This window comes from Emys orbicularis, chromosome 5, assembly GCF_028017835.1.
Source record: "Emys orbicularis isolate rEmyOrb1 chromosome 5, rEmyOrb1.hap1, whole genome shotgun sequence".
NCBI classification, from domain to species: Eukaryota; Metazoa; Chordata; order Testudines; family Emydidae; genus Emys; species Emys orbicularis.
The window spans coordinates 78,098,876-78,118,283 of record NC_088687.1 but is presented as its reverse complement, the minus strand read 5'-3'; the positions used below and the strand labels follow the sequence as shown (position 1 = coordinate 78,118,283).

The 19,408-nt window shown below is 44.3% G+C and overlaps 1 protein-coding gene across 1 annotated transcript in view; it reads left to right on the top strand.

The window, feature by feature from the left end:
- The first annotated feature begins 708 nt into the window (after positions 1–708).
- Positions 709–19,408, top strand: part of VEGFC (vascular endothelial growth factor C) — a 144,109-nt gene continuing 125,409 nt past the window's right edge. The window contains exon 1 of the mRNA XM_065404876.1: positions 709–1,430. Within this exon, the coding sequence (XP_065260948.1) occupies positions 1,287–1,430 (144 nt within the window). The 5' untranslated portion in view covers positions 709–1,286. The remainder of the gene's footprint in view (positions 1,431–19,408) is intronic.

Genomic DNA, 19,408 nt, shown 5'->3' with positions numbered 1-19,408 from the left:
ATTGGTGAGTGCCTCTTCTCAAGGTGGCAAAATCTTGCTCTGGCCATCGGTTAAAAAAAAGAAAAACAAACAAACAACGCTCTCAATCCTCATCTTACTTAGGCAAAAACGCCCAGTAACTCCTTTCCAATAATCGATCTGAAGTCAATGGGAATTTTGCCTAAGGCCTTCGGGATTTGTCCATTTGTGATGTACGCAACTCTATGCACTGACATCGCTGCTGCTGAAGGCTGAATAAAATACAATACATAAACTTCCTAAGAGTTTGATCCTGCAGCCAGTGGTAGTTTGGCCTATGAAGAAAGGGAGTGCAGGGTTGAGGCTACAGTACTGTGGGTTGTTTAATAGGTGTTTGCAAAGCGCTTTGAGATCCTGGCACGGGGCTTAGTACCTGGCATCAGTTTGAGACTTAGCACCACTTGCCCCCATGCAATTAGCTTGGTCTGCAGCCTCCTTGCACCTTTCGGGGCTGCAAATCGGAGGTGCGACGCTGCCAGCCGCGGGAGGCAGGTCCCGGCTCTAGGGAGAGGCCGGCGCAGCGTGTGGCCCCATCTCGCCGGCTTGCCCGGAGCAGGCGCGCGTCTCCCGTCTCACATTTCCTCAGCCCCGGGAAAGGCGTTGCACGGCGAGTGGCTGCTTGTGGGAAGCGCAGGAGCGGGGGGGGGCTCACACCCTTTCCTCCCCGCCCTCCCGCCGCCAGCCAGTCGCTCAGCCTCAGAGGCACAGGCAGAGGGCGCCTGAGCCATGTCCGCCCCCTGCGGCCGCTGCTGCCGCTCAGCTCCACGCGTTGAGGAGGCTCCTGCACCCCGGACCCCGCAGCCGCTGACAGCGTCCTGCGAGCCAAGGCAGGAGACTGAGTAGAGCCGCTCTGTCTCCCCCGCGCCTGCTTCGCCTAGTCCATGGGGCTGCGCTGCGTGTGTGCAGGCAGGGGGCTGCTGCTGCAGAAGGAGGAAGCCCCATTGGTGTGAGCAGCTGCGCTCTCCCTCGCCTCTCTGCCCTGCCTCACCTCCCTGCTCCTGAGCGAGCCCGGCTCGGATGTCCGGTTTCCTGGTGGCTTTTCACCTGGCAAACTCCAGCTAACTTCGGTGAGCAATTGCAAAGCGTCCGGGCACGTTGCGAGCTCCCTTGCAGGCAGCTGGTGCTGCTGCATCTTCTCCATCCCAGGGATTCTGCCGCCTTGGATATTGGGGGGAGGCAATCAACAAAGCCAAGGAGCCTCACGATTCCCCGTACACTCCTCAAGCTCCCCCCGCCCCGCCACGCATCCACCCTGCCATCCTTGCACAATGCACTTGCTGGGATTATTCTCTCTGGTTTGCTATCTGGCTGCTGCTGCTCTGCTGCTGGGACCCAGGGAGCCGGCCACCGCCGCTGCCTATGAATCCGGGCAGGGCTACTACGAGGAGGAGCCCGATTTGGGGGAAGCAAAGGTAGGTGCAACTTCCATGCCCTTGCCGCAGATGGGACACCCCTTTCTGAGGCATGTGACTCCTGGATCACTTTGTTTGCAAGTCCTTTCATGGGAGGGGAAAATATTTGAGGAAAATCTTCTAATGTTGTGGTTCTTCACGAGGCTTTTTTGGGGGCGAGGGAGGGTTTGAAAGTTACAAGTTGGTGGATTGTTGCAGGTGATACAAATCGGTTTAAAATAAATGGAGACACCTGATATTAAGAATTAAGCCCAGAGGCTCAGCTCACATAATAAGTGAATGTAGCGATCACCCTTTTTATTGTTGCTCTTATATATGGGTTGTACAGTGTCCTCAGTGCTGTACAGCGGAGAAGTAGCCCCACTTCTTGCCCCCAAGGAATTGACAACCTAGTTCAGTCACTAGCAAACCAAAATCTTCTGTTATGCAATTGGCTTGGTGTTGACAGTGAGGTGGATCACTGATATATTTGAGGTTTCTTCGTCAAGGGCAAAGCTGCAGGGTGCCATGTGGGTTTGTGTCCTTGGAGTGGATGCGTGTGGATTCTTGAAACTTTCCGATTTGGATCTGAGTAAGTTTTTTGGGTGCATTTCGAGAAGCTGGTGTATTTGGGAATGATATGATGGGAGGCAAATACACAGGCATAATAACAAAAACTCATATTGTTTCTATCTTCTGGAGGTCTGTTTTGGAGTTTCTGAAATCTGTAATGATTTACTGAAGGACAACATGGTTTGCGAGGGTGTAACTTGACCCTTGAATATGAAAGTGCTGCCCAGACATACAGTTAAGATTTCAGAGAAATTCTTGGTTTCCACAGGCAGAAGATTCTTAAATTTGTATTAATTTGTATTAGTATCTTCAGATTTAGAATGTAAGTACCTTGGAACTAGCATTATATCTTCTATGTCTTGTGCAGCTAGCTCCCAGCACTCTGTCAATGCAGAAAAAGGACATACAGTATATGATTGTGTAAGCATGTGACATTGCTATGAAGGCTTCAGTTTCTAAACTCTTTATTAGATTACCTTTAAGTAGTGCAGTGTTAAAGTTGTGACACACATATTGATAGCAATAATGACACTATATCTTTAATTCGTTACCGTATGGAAAACTAGACCAAAATATATTAGTTAACATACAGACTATATACCTTCACTTTGAAGTTTGCTGTTGTTTTTGATCTGTTTGACACAATTAGCTTTATTGAACATATACTCTAATACTGTTTATACAGGTTTAATAAAAAGTCATATCAGGCTTATAAAACATGTTACAGCGTTGACATAGAAAAAACATGGTTATGTATATTTGGTTTATAATGCATATTAGTTACACTAATATTATGTTCAAGCTGTAGACTCCATGTATTGCATGCATTCTTTGTTTTGCATTTCTAAATATATACTAAAATTCTGTATGAAAGAAGTTACTGTGCATGCTGTACCACTTTAACAAAGTCTGGACGTTTTTATAACCCCTCGGAATTTAGAAATTTATTTTCCTTTAATTGTAAATCCTAAAAATTAGTCAAACTGTAATATGAGCTAAATGCTTGTCAAATATTTTTTAATCCAAGTAATTTAAATCCAAGTAATATGAACACAAAATCAATCAACTGATTTTATCACTAATACTATTTCTAAAACTTTTTAATATTTGATACAGGGGAAATCCAATCCTTCCTAGTTAAACGGTATAAACCAGTTATTAACTCAGAGTGGCATTGATGACTGAGTTATAAACCCATGAAAGTACTTTATCATAGTTATATTGAAAATGCTGAAATAAGCATGGTGGTTTCTAAAAGTGCTGGAGCAACATATATCTGGTAGAACAGTGAGGAAATGCTCCTGAAAGTTGAATATTGCTATGTGTATACATGCCCATGTTATAGATTATCCATTCTATTTCTTACAAATTTTAAAGTGATTTCAGAATCTTAAATAGCCACCATTGTGCTGCAGTTTGCAAAAGTACCAGGGTTTAGTGGAAAACTTGGAGCAATGAGGAAACTGAAGAAAGAAAGAATCAGAAATGGGAAGCGGGTAGGAAAGCAGGTGTCAGGTTGATCATATTAACAGAAAAGATTTTTGTATCTGACTAGAGGTGAGGGGTATAGGGATAGATGCTGTGTTTGTGCCTGGATCTTTAGGGTTTACTCTGGCAAGTTTTAGGCACCTTAGACGTTCTTACTCATGAGTAATCCTGTTCATTTCAGTTGGACTACTCTGGTGAGGAAAATCTGCAGGATTGGGTCCCCATTAACTGTTTCTCCCTGTGAGATGAGAGAAGGTTTCAGTGAATTTCTGAAGGAATTAAAAAAGATTAGATAAGTAAACTGTACATAATTATTTCAAAGAAAATGTGATTAAGTTGTGATCATATAAGTTATTTACTTGAACTTTCTCAACTCATGGAAAATGAGTGCCTCTTGTCTTCATAGGTAATACTTAGTCCTGCCATGAGTGCAGGGGACTGGACTAGATGACCTCTCGAGATCTTTTCCAGTCCTACGATTCTATGATTTGTGTGAAATCTGAAATTATTTTAACTTTACATTACATATCCTTTACTTTACATAGGAAGTTGAGATGAGCACATATAACTACACTGTCTTTTTCAAAAACGTTTACTATGATAGTTTTGTTCCCATTGGTATAAAAGTATACAGCGGTCTATCCTGTTTTCAATGTAGATGACTCAGTGAAAGTTGGAATTTGTCCTAGACATTTGCAGTTAACTGAATGTCAGTTATAGATAAATAATAGTTATTTTTCATATATTGCTGCCTCAAGCACATGTGGTGCAGCAAGTGGACACTGATAAGCTAGAGCAATAGTGTCCAACCTTTTCAGCCTGAGGGGACTGTACTTTTGAGACAGATTCTCTTAGCATCACAAAAACAACAGAATCAACCTGCAAGTCCCCTGCTACGGACTTCCCCCCGAAGGTGTAGAGCTAGTGTAACTAGCCTCTGTGCTTCCCTCTCCACAGCCCTGGCATAGGGGGAGTGACTGAGGCATGTTATGCTTCAAATAAAGCACAGCTGACTCACGGTCCCTTGGGAACCACTGCCAGCTGGGATAAGCTAGAACAGCCACTAGACTACTCTAGTGGCAGAAAATCAGGGAACTATAACTGGTGGTTGGTTCTCAGCTTCTCCACTTTCCCTCTTTTGTGGGGCTGTGTGGGAAAGGCAAACCCTTCTTTGCTAAGTGCTCCCCTAGGTTAAGGCAGAACAAGTTTTGCTCCTATCCTGCTCCTCCTGAGGCTCCCACACTCCTTTAAAGAAGCAGACAGTGGAGCAGCCTGCGCGCCACTCCTCACACCCCTGTGATCCAGCAGGCTGTCAACGGGGGAGCTGCTGAGCATTGGTAGCAAGAAAGGGACAGCTATTGCTCAGAGCACTTTCAGGTTACATCAGAATTGATCCTGAAATGTCAAAAAAAGGTGGTGGGAGGCTGCTGGGAAGTTAGAACCCCTTACTAGTTTCCAAGCTGATTCAAGTACTTCAGATTAAAATCACAGGCTGTGGCTCAGGAAACATATTTTCATTTCATAATCAAATAATTTTCTTTCTAACACAGCTGCACTCATGGGCCACAATTTAGAGTTTTGATATTCAAAAGTGGCCCTGGCCTACAGGTGACACACCATGGAGCTAAAGAGAGTTTAAAAAAAGAGAGAAAAAGAAAAGTCTCTTGGTGAAAAATATGATCTAAAACTGTAGAGAAAGAGGGATTGATAGAACTGAACTCTAAGGGTATGTCTACACTACGAAATTAGGTCGATTTTTTTAGAAATCGATTTCATACAGTCGATTGTGTGTGTCCCCACTATGCGCATTAAGTCACGGTGTGCGTCCTCAGTACCGAGGCTAGCGTCGACTTTCGGAGTGTTGCACTGTGGTAGCTATCCCACAGTTCCCACAGTCTCTGCCGCCCATTGGAATTCTGGGTTGAGCTCCCAATGCCTGATGGGGCAAAAACATTGTAGCTGGTGGTTCTGGATACATGTCATCAGGCCCCCCTCCCTCCCTCCGTGAAAGCAACGGCAACAAATCGTTTTTCGCCTTTTTTCCTGGGTTACCCATGCAGACGACATACCACGGCAAGCATGGAGCCCACTCAGCTCACTGTCACCGTATGTCTCCTGGGTGCTGATGGCAGATGCGGTACTGCAGTGCTACACAGCAGCATCCCCTTGCCTTGCCTTGCGGACAGCAGACGGTGCAATATGATTGCTAACCGTCGTTGTTGTCCCGTGGGTGCTCCTGGCTGACCTTGATTAGGTTGGTCGGGGGCGCCTGGGAAGACATGGGTGCTCCTGGCCGGCCTTGGTGAGGTTGGTCGGGGTTGCCTTGACAAAAATGGGAATGACTCCAGGTCATTCTCTTCTTTAAGTTTCGTCTAATGGAGATTCAGTCCTGCCTGGAATATCATGCCAGCTGGAGGCTTCTGCCTCAGGCTGCTCTCCTAGTTGGCAGCTCCATGCGGTCGCACCTACCCCAGCCTACTCCTTGCTCCCATGGCTCATGAAGCCTGGACAGTAGTAAGGAGCAGTTCAACTATAGGCTGAGCAAGTGCAGAATGGTGGTAGAATGTGCCTTTGGACGTTAAAAAGCTCGCTGGCGCAGTTTACTGACTCGGTTAGATCTCAGCGAAACCGATATTCCCATCGTTATTACTGCTTGCTGTGTGCTCCACAATATCTGTGACAGTAAGGGGGAGACGTTTATGTCAGGGTGGGAGGTTGAGGCAAATTGCCTGGCCGCTGATTATGCACAGCCAGACACCAGGGCTGTTAGAAGAGCACAGCAGGGCGTGCTGTGCATCAGAGAAGCTTTGAAAACCAGTTTCATGACTGGCCAGGCTATGGTGTGAAAGTTCTGTTTGTTTCTCCTTGATGAAAACCCGCCCCCTTGGTTCACTCTCCTTCCCTGTAAGCCAACCGAGACCTCCCCCCTTTGATCTCCACTTGCAGAGGCAATAAATAAATAAATTGAGATATCCTATCTCCTAGAACTGGAAGGGACCTTGAAAGGTCATCGAGTCCAGCCCCCTGCCTTCACTAGCAGGACCAAGTACTGATTTTGCCCCAGATCCCTAAGTGGCCCCCTCAAGGATTGAACTCACAACCCTGGGTTTAGCAGGCCAATGCTCAAACCACTGAGCTATGCCTCTCCCCCCCCCCACCCCCCAACAATAAAGTCATTGTTGTTTCAAATTCATGCATTCTTTATTAATTCGTCACACAAATAGGGGGATAACTGCCAAGGTAGCCCGGGAGGGGTAGGGAAGGAGGGAAGCACAGGGGTGGGGTAGTTGTAGGGGCACCTCCTAGAATGGTATGCAGCTCATCATAGAAGCGGCATGTCTAGGGCTCTGACCCGGAGCGGCCGTTTGCCTCTCTGGTTCTCTGGTAGGCTTGCCTGAGCTCCTTAAGTTTCACGTGGCACTGCTGCGGGTCCCTGTTATAACCTCTGTCCTTCATGCCCTGGAGATTTTTTCAAATATTCCGGCATTTCGTCTTTTGGAACGGAGTTCGGATAGCACGGATTCATCTCCCCATACAGCGAACAGATGCAGTACCTCCCGTTTGGTCCATGCTGGAGCTCTTTTGCGATTCTGGGACTCCATGGTCACCTGTGCTGATCAGCTCGCCATGCTGGCCAAACAGGAAATGAAATTCAAAAGTTTGCGGGGCTTTTCCTGTCTACCTGGCCAGTGCATCTGAGTTGAGAGTGCCGTCCAGAGTGGTCACAATGGAGCACTCTGGGATAGCTCCCGGAGGCCAATACCGTCGAATTGCATCCACACTACCCCAAATTCGACCCAGCAGGGTCCATTTCAGCGCTAATCCCCTCGTCAGGGAGGAGTACAGAAATCGATTTTAAGAGCCCTTTAAGTCAACAAAAATGGCTTCGTCGTGTGGATGGGTGCAGGGTTAAATCGACCTAATGCTGCTAAATTCGACCTAAACTCAGGCCTGGTCTACACTTACCCCCCAAGTCGAAGTAAGGTACGCAAATTCAGCTACGTGAATAACGTAGCTGAATTCGACATACCTTACTTCGAATTTACCGCGGTCCACACGCGGCAGGCAGGCTCCCCCGTCGACTTCGCGGTACTCCTCTCGCCGAGCTGGAGTACCGCAGTCGACGGGGATCACTTCCTGGTTCGATTTATCGCGTCCACACCAGACGCGATAAATCGAACTCAGAACTTCGATCCGCAGCCGTCGAACTACCGGGTAAGTGTAGACTAGCCCTCATAGTATAGACCAGGGCTCAGAGTATGTCTATACTGGCAGAGTTACATCACTGGCAGTTACATCACTGCTCAGAGAGCGCTGAAGGGAAACCGCTGTTGTGTGTTCACACTGTCAGCTGCCTACGCAATAGCGTATTCACACTTGTACTTGCATTGGTATTTGGAGCGGTGCGCTCTGGGCAGCTATCCCACAGAGCATCTCTTCCTCTTCTGCCGCTAAGAGTTGTGGGAAGGCGGGGGGGTCGTGGGGCATCCTGGGTCCAGTCCCAATGCCCTGTGATGCATTGCTTCACATCCCAGCAATCCCTGTGCTTCCGTCCGCATTTGGCTCCACCTTTCAACTGTTTGTGTACTGCGCTCTCTGCCTCTTTGTTCTGCAGGAATGGTTCCCGCACTGTTGACCAATATGCTGCTTGCTCTCACTAACACATCACAAATGGCAGTGGAGTTATTCCTTAAACTACAAAGGCAAGAGGAGTTCGGCATTGATCTTGCCACGCGTAGTAGCTATGACACGAGATTGTTTGTGGCATTCATGGAGGTGCTGACCATAGTGGAACGCCGCTTTTGGGCTCTGGAAACAAGTACTGAGTGGTGGGATCACATCATGATGCACATCTGGGATGATGAGTAGTGGCTGCAGAACTTTTGGATGAGGAAAGTCACACTCATGGGACTGTGTGATGAGCTCGCCCCAGCCCTGTGGCATAAGGACACAAGAATGAGAGCTGCCCTGTCGTTGGAGAAGTACGTGGCAATTGCACTGTGGAAGCTGGCTATCCCAGACTGCTACCGATCAGTTGCTAACCAGTTTGGAGTGGGAAAGTCGACCGTTGGACTCATGTTGACAGAAGTCTGCAGGGCCATTAATCGCATCCTGCTCCAGAATCACGGTCTTTCGAGCAATGTGCCTGTATTTGCACAAATGGGCTTTCCTAACTGCGGAGGGGCGATAGATGGCACGTATATTCCAATTCTGGCACCAGACCACCTAGCCACCGAGTATATTAATCAGAAGGGGTATTTCTCTATGGTTCTTCAGGTGCTTGTGGATCACTGTGGGCGTTTCATGGACATTAACACAGGCTGGTCCGGAAAGGGGCATGACGCACGTATCTTTTGGAACCCTGGCCTGTTCAGGAAGCTGCAAGCAGGGACTTTCTTCCCAGATCAGAAGATCACTGTAGGGGAAGTCGAAATGCCCATTGTGATCCTGGGAAACCCTGCCTACTCCTTAATGCCGTGGCTTATGAAGCCATACACGGGGAACCATGACAGCAGCAAGGAGAGGTTCAACAGGATGAGCAAGTGCAAAATGACTGCTGAGTGTGCTTTTAGCCATTTAAATGCCTGCTGGCACTGCCTATAAGGGGGGCTGAACCTGACCGATGACAGTATTCCTATGCTTATCACTGAGTGCTGTACGCTCCATAATATTTGTGAAGGGAAGGGTGAAAGCTTCACTCAGGGCTGGACCGCTAAGGCTCAACGCCTAGAGGCTGAATTTGAACAGCTGGAGACCAGGGCTATTAGAGGGGTGCAGCGCGGGGCCATAAGGTTCAGGGAAGCCTTGAGGCAGCAATTGGAAGCTGAAAGCCACTAATATTTGTTGCTATGCTTGGGAATGCAGTGCTTGTAATGCTCGGAGGTGATTGTGATTGGTGCAGACGATACAATGTGAAGGTTTAAGAAAATTGCCTGTTGCTTTGCTGGGCTCTGTTTGCTTTCAATTAATGGAATAAAGATTGCTTTCAAACCAAAACAATTCTTTTATTTAAAAACAACAACTGGAGGAGAGAGACAAACAAAAAAACACATCTGCACTGTGGGAGATAGGAGAAGGGAGCGTCCCAGGAGGAGGTGGGGTCCGAGGACGGTTAAAGATTTGTGTATGTGCAGGTATCATATGCAACCTTGTCCTTTGGAGTACAGTGCAGCGGGTACTGTACTTCAGCATGGCTAAACTGCAGAGGGACAGGTGTTGAGGGCAGTGGGTACTGGGAGGTGGACTGTGATGGGGCAGGAGTGGAACGTAGCGGGTACAGACTGGAGCCAGGAGGTTGATAAGAGTCTGTTGGCGGTGTTTGTAGGGCGCATGGGAAACGTTTAAGAGCCGCTCCGTGGCTTCGTTCTGGCGTGCCGCATTCTCTTTTTGGTCCCTCTTCTCGCTGTCCTGTCACTCCTTGTTTTTCGGCCGCAGAGTGCATCATGACATCGTGCAGAAAGTCCTCTTTTGTTTTTCATGGCCGCTTTCTAATTCTGTGCAGCTGTTCAGCCGGCAATAGCAAAGAGGGAGGCTGGGCTCCCAAGGTCATATCTGTGAAGCCAAAATGCAACATTTTACAGAAGCAGTATTGTTTGCAACACACAGACCACTGATTCAGTGATTTAAAACACAGCCACTATTCACATACCTATCACTAACTGGCTGACCCCAAGGAAGCACATACGAGCCACAAGACCCCCAAAATGGTGAGTAACAGCAGGGGCAGTGGAAATCAGTGTTCCAGGACCATACTGTACACTGGGCATGTGGTTCTTGGGGAAAGCCAGCGCTGTGTGTGGGGTGGGAGCTTATAATCATTACTGTCCCCACATTTTCCCCAGGCTGTGTTCATTATGGAAGATATCTTGCTGCTGAGGCTGAGCAGGGAATCAAGAGAGGGTCTTCTCCAAGATTGCAGCTTCCACCCTGACCCATATGCGGCTTGCCTGTGTGCAGCAATGGTCGCCCCTCCCCTCCCTTGCCCCCTCCCCCCCATGATGGCAGAGTGGCTCAGGAAAGTTACCCTTAATGGGGCAAGAAAGAAAGCAGCTCTGCCGAAGAACCTGCTGCAGCAGATTGCCCAGTATCTCCATGAGAGTTTCGTGGAGATCTCTGAGGTAGATTCCCGTGAAGTGAGGGAGTCAATCAACACCCTGTTCTGCCGCTCAGACTAGGCATGTGGTGGTATGTACATCATACAGACACAAGCCTCCTTTCTGCAACCCCCTGTCCCCAACAACTCGCTTCAGCGATTCCCAAAATCAAAGCCACTTACTAGGGGCCTCCTCTCCTGTTTGTGCTTCACCAAGCTCCGCCAGCTGTGACTGGCTAGCCTCCTCTGGGATATAGAAGAGTTCTGGGCTGCATGCATCTCTGACCTCCGAGTTGTCCTCTGCCTCTGGGTCCCCCTCCACATCCTCGTCCAAGATTTCCTCCTCCTGGCTCGGTCCACTCTCGACTGGCACGCAAGCCACCTAAGTATCCACAGTGGAGTATTCTCAGTGGAGGTGGGGTCACCACCGAGTATCACGTCCAGCTCTTTGTAGAACCACCAGCTCATGGGCACAGCACCAGAGCAGCAGTTTGCCTCTCATGCCTTGTGACAGGCATTCCGTAGCTCCTTCACTTTGACCCTGTACTGCAGTGTAGTCCGGTCATGGCCCCTTTCTGTCATGCATCGTGAAATCTGTCCGTAGGTATCATAATTCTTATGGCTGGAGCGCAGCTGGGACTGGAAAGCCTCCTCCCCAAATGCTGATGAGGTCCAGCAGCTCGGCATTGCTCCAAGCGGGGGATCGCCTGCTCCATGGAGCAGGAATGGTCACCTGGAAAGATGCACTGAGACCACTGCACACGTCACCGAGCAAACAGGAAGGGGACTTTCAAAATTCCCAAGGAATTTAAGGGGTGGTGCTCACGGTTGATCCCCTTAGGGCAGGGCAGTAGAGTTCAAACCGATGACCAGAGAGGCGAGAACAGGCGAGAACGGGACACCTCCCAGAGGCCAATTGCAGCTCTGTAATCGACTAGGGTGTCTACACTGACACTGCAGCGTTGTAGCCCTGGCATAGAAAGCTGTATGCTTCTCATTGGGGTGGGGTTTTTTTCGGTGCTGCAACTACGCAGTTTCTGCGCACAAAGTGGCTTGGCAGTGTGTACACCTCAGGAGTTACACTGCAGAAAGCTGCTTTACTGCACAGAAACTTGCCAGTGTAGACAAGGCCTAAGAAAATAATACTTAGTTTATTGCAAATCCCATGAGACCAGATTCTCTTTACATTAGAGCAACCCCATTGAAGCCACTGGAGTTGCAGTGGTGTAACTGAGAGGAAAAGTTGACCCATGTATATTAACGTTACTTTCATCAAGGCAAATTTTGAAAACTTTGCCCTTGATTTTACTAGAACGCTTTTTGTAATGTTTTCCGATTTCTGTGTATGTTACACCTGCTTTTGTTATTTTATGGCTTTTAGTTTTATCTGACAAAATTATTCCCATATGTTCTCTGAAACCTACAGTAAACTCCATTCACTGAAACAAAACCTATTGATACATACAGATTTGTTCTCCATCAACCATGCACTCATGGAATCCAGCAGATATTGCTAGAGATTTTCTTTTTCAAAGAAATATAAGCATTCCTTTTCCCATAGGAGTGAAGTAAACAAATGTGAGCTTTAGCAATTGACCTCTTCTTAGCAGAGGGGGAAACAGTTGACTAGCATCAAATGTTTTGAAACTTTGGCTTCCTAGGGGAAGGAATACAATAGCACCTGTCAAGAAGATCTTGTGATTTTAATTTTATTATGGAATTACTCCTGTTCAGTACATAGCAAAAGAATCCATAATGTACAGTGAATCTATACTATACATGCAAGAAGAAGGATAGAGAACCAAATTCTTCTTTAAAATTATACCTATTCAAATCCATTTCTATGTGCAAAATAAACAGGAAATACTACAATTTCAGAGCAAGGACACTATGAATATGTGTTCTATGAGCATAAATACATAAAACTACACTATAACATTTGGTAACAGATTCTGTGAAGGTGGTGAAATCAGTCTGTGAGTGTTTCCTTTGTATAAGAAAAGGTTTAAAAAGGCTTTTTAAAACTCTGTCCATTCTTGCAGTGTCATAATACAGTATGTTTCTGGCAATCAGCCAATGATGAGAACATCCCAAATCTAGTAATGCTGGTCTTGAGATACTTTCTGCAAATATGATGTAGATTGACGTAATTTGAATTTATCTGGTAGCAAGTTAAAATGAATATGTACTATGCCTGTCGATTAATCGCAGTTAACTCACACGATTAACTAAAAAAAATTAATTAATTGCAGTTTTAATCTCACTGTTAAACAATAGAATGCCATTTGAAATTTAGTAAATATCTTGGATGTTTTTCTACATTTTCAAATGTATTGATTTGACTTACAACACAGAATACAAAGTGTACAGTGCTCACTTAATATTTGTAATAAAAATATATGCACTGTAAAAATGATGAAAGAAATAATATTATTTCTATCTCTTTATCGTGAAAGCATAACTTACAAATGTAGGTTTTTTTTTTTTTTGTTTTTTTTTTTTTTTTACATAACTGCACTCAAAAACAAAACAATGTAAAACTTCAGAGCCTACAAGTCCACTCAGTCCTACTTCTTGTGCAGCCAATCGCTATTACAGGAGATAATGCTGCCCACTTTTTATTTACAATCTCACCTGAAAGTGAGAACAGGCATTCACATGGCACTTTCGTAGCCGGAATTGCAAGGTACAGTATTTACATGTCAGATATGCTAAACATTCATATGCCCCTTCATGCTTTGGTCACCATTCCAGAGGACATGCTTCCATGCTGATGACGCTTGTTTAAAAAAATAATGCATTAATTAAATTTGTGACTGAAATCGTTGGGGGAGAATTGTATGTCTCCTGCTCTGTGTTTTACCCGCATTCTAACATATATTTCATGTTAGAGCAGTCTTGGGCAGGAGCGGCGCCAGGGTTTTTGCCGCCCTAGGCGGCAGCGCTCCTCCTCTGAGCATTCAGGGGGCCTGGGTCTTCGGCGGCGGGGGTCCTTCCGCTCCGCGTCTTCGGGGCACTTCGGTGGCGGGTCTCGGAGCAAGTGAAGGACCCGCCGCCGAATTTCCGCCGAAGATCCGGAGTGGCAGGACCCCCTGCTGCCGAAGACCCCAGGCCCCCTGAATGCTCAGAGGAGGAGCGCTGCCGCCAAGGGCGGCAAAAACCCTGGCGCCGCTCCAGCCCAAGACTGCTCTAACAGATTTGACAAAACGCAAAAAAGGTACCACCAAAAAAGGTGAGATTTCTAAAGATAGTTACAGCACTCGACCCAAGATTTAAGAACCGGAAGTGCCTTCCAAAATCTGAGAGGGACTGAGCGTGGAGCATGCTTTCAGAAGTCTTAAAAGAGCAACACTCCGATGTGGAAACTACAGAACCCGAACCACCAAAAAAGGAAATCAACCTTCTGCTCGTGACATCTGACTCAGATGATGAAAATGAACATGCGTTGGTCTGCACTGCTTTGAATCGTTATCGAGCAGAGAACCCATCATCAGCATGGACACGTCCTCTGGAATGGTGGTTGAAGCATGAAGGGACATATGAATCTTTAGCACATCTGGCATGTAAATATCTTGCAATGCCGGCTACAACAGTGCCACGTGAATACTTGTTCTCACTTTCAGGTGACATTGTAAACAAGAAGCAGGCAGCATTATTTCCTGCAAATGTAAACAAACTTGTTTGTGTGAGCGATTGGCTGAAAAAGAAGTAGGACTGAGTGGACTTGTAGGCTCTAAAGTTTTACTTTTTTTAAAGTTTTGAATGTAGTTATTTTTTGTACATAACGCTACGTTTGTAAATTCAAGTTTAATGATAAAGAGAGTGCACTACAGTACTTGCATTAAGTGAACTGAAAAATACTATTTCTTTTTACAGTGCAAATATTTTTTTATTTTTATTTATGAGCACTGTACACTTTGTAGTCTATGTTGTAATTGAAGTCAATATATTTTAAAATGTGGAAAACATCCAAAATATTTATATAAATGGTATTCTATTATTGTTTAACAGTGCAATAATCCCAATTAATGCTTTTAATCACATGATTAATCACGATTAATGTTTTTAATCACTTGACAACCCTAATATGTACCATGCACACCTTAACCATCCACACTTTTGAAGCATGTAACTAAGAAGCCCTACCTTTTACCTATGAATATTTAGCTCCCTTTGATTGTAACCACTTCTAGAAACTTTTAGGTCATGTCTTCCTCTGTTTACACATATTCCCTTATGCATGAATGAAAGCTCTTACAAAAGGGTGTGCAGCCACAACAACCACCATATTAGTTGACAGTTCCAAAATGGCGATATGACCGTTCCCCTTTCTTCGAAGAAGTCTGACTTGGGAGGGATGATGGTACATTCTCTCTTATTAGTCCCAGGTCCCCCACATCCACTCACAGGGAAACGTTCTCTCATCCTATCTCTGGTTAAACCTCTTTCCAGTGTGGCAGCTCCACATGATGTAACCTCATCATTGCTATAGTTCTCTGTGGAGCTTTCACAGGGAAGAATCTAGAAAAGGATATGTGGAGGCCTGAGCTGTCCTCTCCCTCACCTGCCTCTCCCCCTTCTCACTCCCATGACACATGAGCTTCCCACTGCCATCCTCAGATCCACAGGATGTAACCATGGAGGTACTGCATACTATTTTGCACTCCTTCCACTCTGGCCTAATCGTCCTTACTACTGAATTGGTCAGGTTGTGAAGAAGGGTTATCTATATGGCACTAAGGGCCTGTACATACCTTACTCCTGCGTATAACGAGGGCAGCATTTGGCTCTATAGTGCCTCAGCTCTGAGATGAATTTTGCCCTTTTAAATGTTTACAAAAAGTTTCACAACGGTTATGCAACAATTCTTAGCTTCATCCTTAGAGTGGAAATAAATAAATTCAATTTGCCACTTGTTGCCAATTCTAAAGTTCATACTGAAAGGTAGCAATATGATCTCTTTACCCAGACAGGATTAGATTGATAAAGTACAGAACATTCTCCCCCCCTCCCCCCCATAAGTCTCTTTTTGCAATGGAAAACTTGAGTTCCCTTTCTCTTGTCCTAGTTTTAATCCCAGCTGAGACAGATCTTTCTTAATAACAGCTTATCCTAAAGAGCTGCCAATTTATATATAATGCAAAGTGGCTTTAACTACTTCTAGTGCACGGTCAGGATTAAAAATAGTGTGGACAATGTGGATTTCAATTGCTCTCCCCACTCCAGCTTTCTCTAGGTTTCTAATCTATGGGAAAAAATATAGATTTGGTGGCAAAATATGCTATGCTACTTCTTTTTGTAAACAGTGCTTTATTGTTTATCTTGACACTTCAAAAGATCTAGCCAGGTTTCTTGGTCCAGACTGTAGTCATCAGACTCAAACCAGTGCTACTTCAGGCAGATAGAGGTAACTATATTTTCCCATGATTTTATTTTATTTTTGTCAGCTGCATCTTGTCTTTGTTTATATTATTTTTTAATTTATCTTAACTTGTGCTTTGTGTCAGGCATGATCTGATCAGCATTAGGGATGCATTGTATAAGGTACGTTTTGAAGGCCCAATTCAATGCCCTTATTCAAGCAAAACTTAGTCCAACATTTTGTTTGAGTAAAGATTGCAGTTCATGGCTCTGTCCAGGTCTTGGTATGAGACTGTGTTCCTGTAGATCTTCTGAAACATAATTGCAATGCATATTGAGTAGCTCATTTCACAGGAGAATCAATGATGAACACCTGTATTTCTGAGGGCAGAATTAAGCTTTCTGAGGGGTATTTAACTAAATGCAGTATTTAGGGGCATTCACTGAAATAACCCTTCCAGAACACCATTTTAAAATGTGTTAAATGCTTGCATGTCCTAAAGGTGTGACTCCTCCAGGATCATGTTTTATAAAAAAGACTGCTGCTTTGTTGGATCTATAGTCAGTGGCTCATTAAGGCAATATCTTTGGATCATAGAAATTGTCATATTGGATCAGACCAGTGTCCACCTAGTCCAATAGCTTGGCATTGAAAGTAGCCCGTACCATGAAGTTAGGACAAGTCTTTTGCTTTACAATTCATTAGTTGTCTGTTTTTGCTGTCTTTTTTTTCTTTACTCATTTTCTTTTGTAGATGTGTTTTTCAGCTTGCTTGCACACTGTTAGGGCCCTACCAAATTCACGCTCCATTTTGGTCAATTTCACAGTCATAGGATTTTAAAAATGATAAATTTCATGACTTCAGCTATTTAAATCTGAAATTTCACGGTGTTGTAATTGTAGGGGTCCTGACCCAAGAAGGAGTTGTGTATGCGGGGGTGTCACAAAGTTATTGTAGGGGAGGTTGCAGTACTGCTACCCTTGGTATGGTATTGCTACCCTAACTTCTGCGCTTCTGCTGGCGGGGTGCTGCCTTCAGGGCTGGGTTCCTGGTCAACAGCCACCGCTCTCCGGCCGCCCAGCTCTGAAGGCAGCGCAGATGTAAGGGTGACAATACCGTGCCCCTCCCCCCCTTAAAATAACTCCCTGCAACTCCCTTTTGGGTCATGACTCCCAATTTAAGAAATGCTGGTCTCCCCCTGAAATCTGTATAGTATAGGGTAAAAGCACATAAAAGACCAGATTTCATGGAGGGAGACCAGATTTCATGGTCTGTGACGTGTTTTTCATGGCCATGAATTTGGTAGGACCCTACATACAGTGTAAGTAAAATTATTATTTTTCTTTGTTCATCTCTGTCTCTGCTGGTTCATCTGGTGATTTAACATGGCGTCTATGAAATGTTTTTTCTATCATATTTATATTGTAACTTGAAAACAGATACAGACAAATTGCCTCCAGTTTTGAGCAGAGTACCCAAAAGGACTAAGGAACTGGCACTTCAAAATATTTCTGTTAATTGCCATGGAGCACCTGTTTCTTAGAGGTAAATTCCTTATTCCTCTCTAGCCTACTCACCACATACATCATGGCAACTCAAATCATGGGCATGATATCAAAAGGCTCAGAATGAGTCCTCCGGTGTCCTGACATGGGTTGGGTTCTTTCCCACCTGGCTATTTAAAAAGGAGGAACTCCAAAGGTGCCACATCCCAAAGATACTGGAATTATCCTATTTGGGTTTTTTGTTTGTTTTTTGTTTTGTCTTTTAAATTAAGAAGAAATGTAAGACAAGATACGTGGTCATTCTTTCTCTCTGAAAAGTTCCACATGATCCTTTTTATTCCATCCTTGACTGGAGATTGGCAGAAGGACTTTAGATCAACATATTTTTAAAATATAGATTTATTGTTATAATTACCATTATAATGTTTATAATGTTAGTGGTAACTAAGGTAAAAAGTGATCATGACATGATCACATTTATAACATGCAATCACAATAAAGTCCAGACCATTGATATGTATACTTGGTGCTTTAAAAGGGCCAACTTCACAAAGCTGAAAACAGTTATGAGTCAAAACAGCTGGGAGGAAGAACTTAATCAGAAAAATGTTTAAGAACACTTAGATGCTCAAAAAGCAACAATCCCAAAATCAAGAAAGAGGCTATATTGGTTAATAAGCCAACCTGATTAGAGGGGAAGTGAAGGCAGCTATAAAAAAATTAAATTTAAATAAAAATAAAAGGAAGAAAGGGGAAGTTGATAGTTCCCAATATAAATCAGAAGATAGGAATTATAGAAAACTGATAAGGGAAGCAAAAGGATACAAAGAGAAATCTATGACCAGCAGACTTAAGGACAGTAAGACTTTTTAAAGTATATTAGGAATGAAAAGAATCCTAACAATTGTACTGGTCCATTCCTAGATATAAATGAATTATCAAAAACAATGCAGAAAAGGCCAATGTGTTCGATAAATATATTTGTTCTGTATTTGGGGAAAAAAACAGATGATGTAGTCAGCTGTTCTCAAACAGGATTGTGACCCCGCAGGGGGTTGCGAGGTTATTACGTGGGGGGTTGCGAACTGTCAGCCTCCACCCCAAATCCCATTTTACCTCCAGCATTTATAATAGTGTTAAATATTTTTTTTAATTTATAAGGGGGGTCGCACTCAGAGGCTTGCTGTGTGAAAGGGGCCACCAGTACAAAAGTTTGAGAACCACTGATATAGTCATGTCATATAACACTCTTTCCATTCCACTAGTATCTTAAGAGGATCTTAAACAACAGCTACTAAAGTTAACTTGCATCCAGGCATTTTAAAAGAGATGTCTCAGGAGCTCACTGGCCTGTCAATGTTGATTCTCAATAAGACTTGGAACCATGGAGAAGTTCCAGAAGACTTAAATTTAATAAAAACCCACTAATATTATGCCAATATTTTAAAAGGGTAAAAACAGAATAATCCAGGTTATTATAGACCTGTCAATCCCGAACAAGATAATGGAATGGCTGATACAGGACTTGAGTCCTAAATAATTAAAGGAGGGTAATATAATTAATCCCAATCAACATGAATTAATGGAAAATAGATCCTGTCAAATGAACTTGATATATCTTTTTGATGTGATTACAAGTTTTGTTGATAAAGATAATAGTGTTGATGTAATATACTTCTGTAAAACATTTCACTTGGTACTGCATGACATTTTGATAGAAAAACTAGAAAGATATAAAATTAATATGGAACATATTAAATGAATTAAAAGCTGGCTAACTGATAGTTCTCAAAATGTAATTGTTAATGGAATAGGTGTGTTTCTAGTGGAGTCCTGCAGGGACTGGTTTTTGGCCCTACGCCATTTACTATTTTTATTAAAGACCTGGAAGAAAATATAAAATTATCACTGATAAAATTTTCAGATGACACAAAAATTGGGAGCGTGGTAGATAATGAAGAAGACAGGTCACTGATAC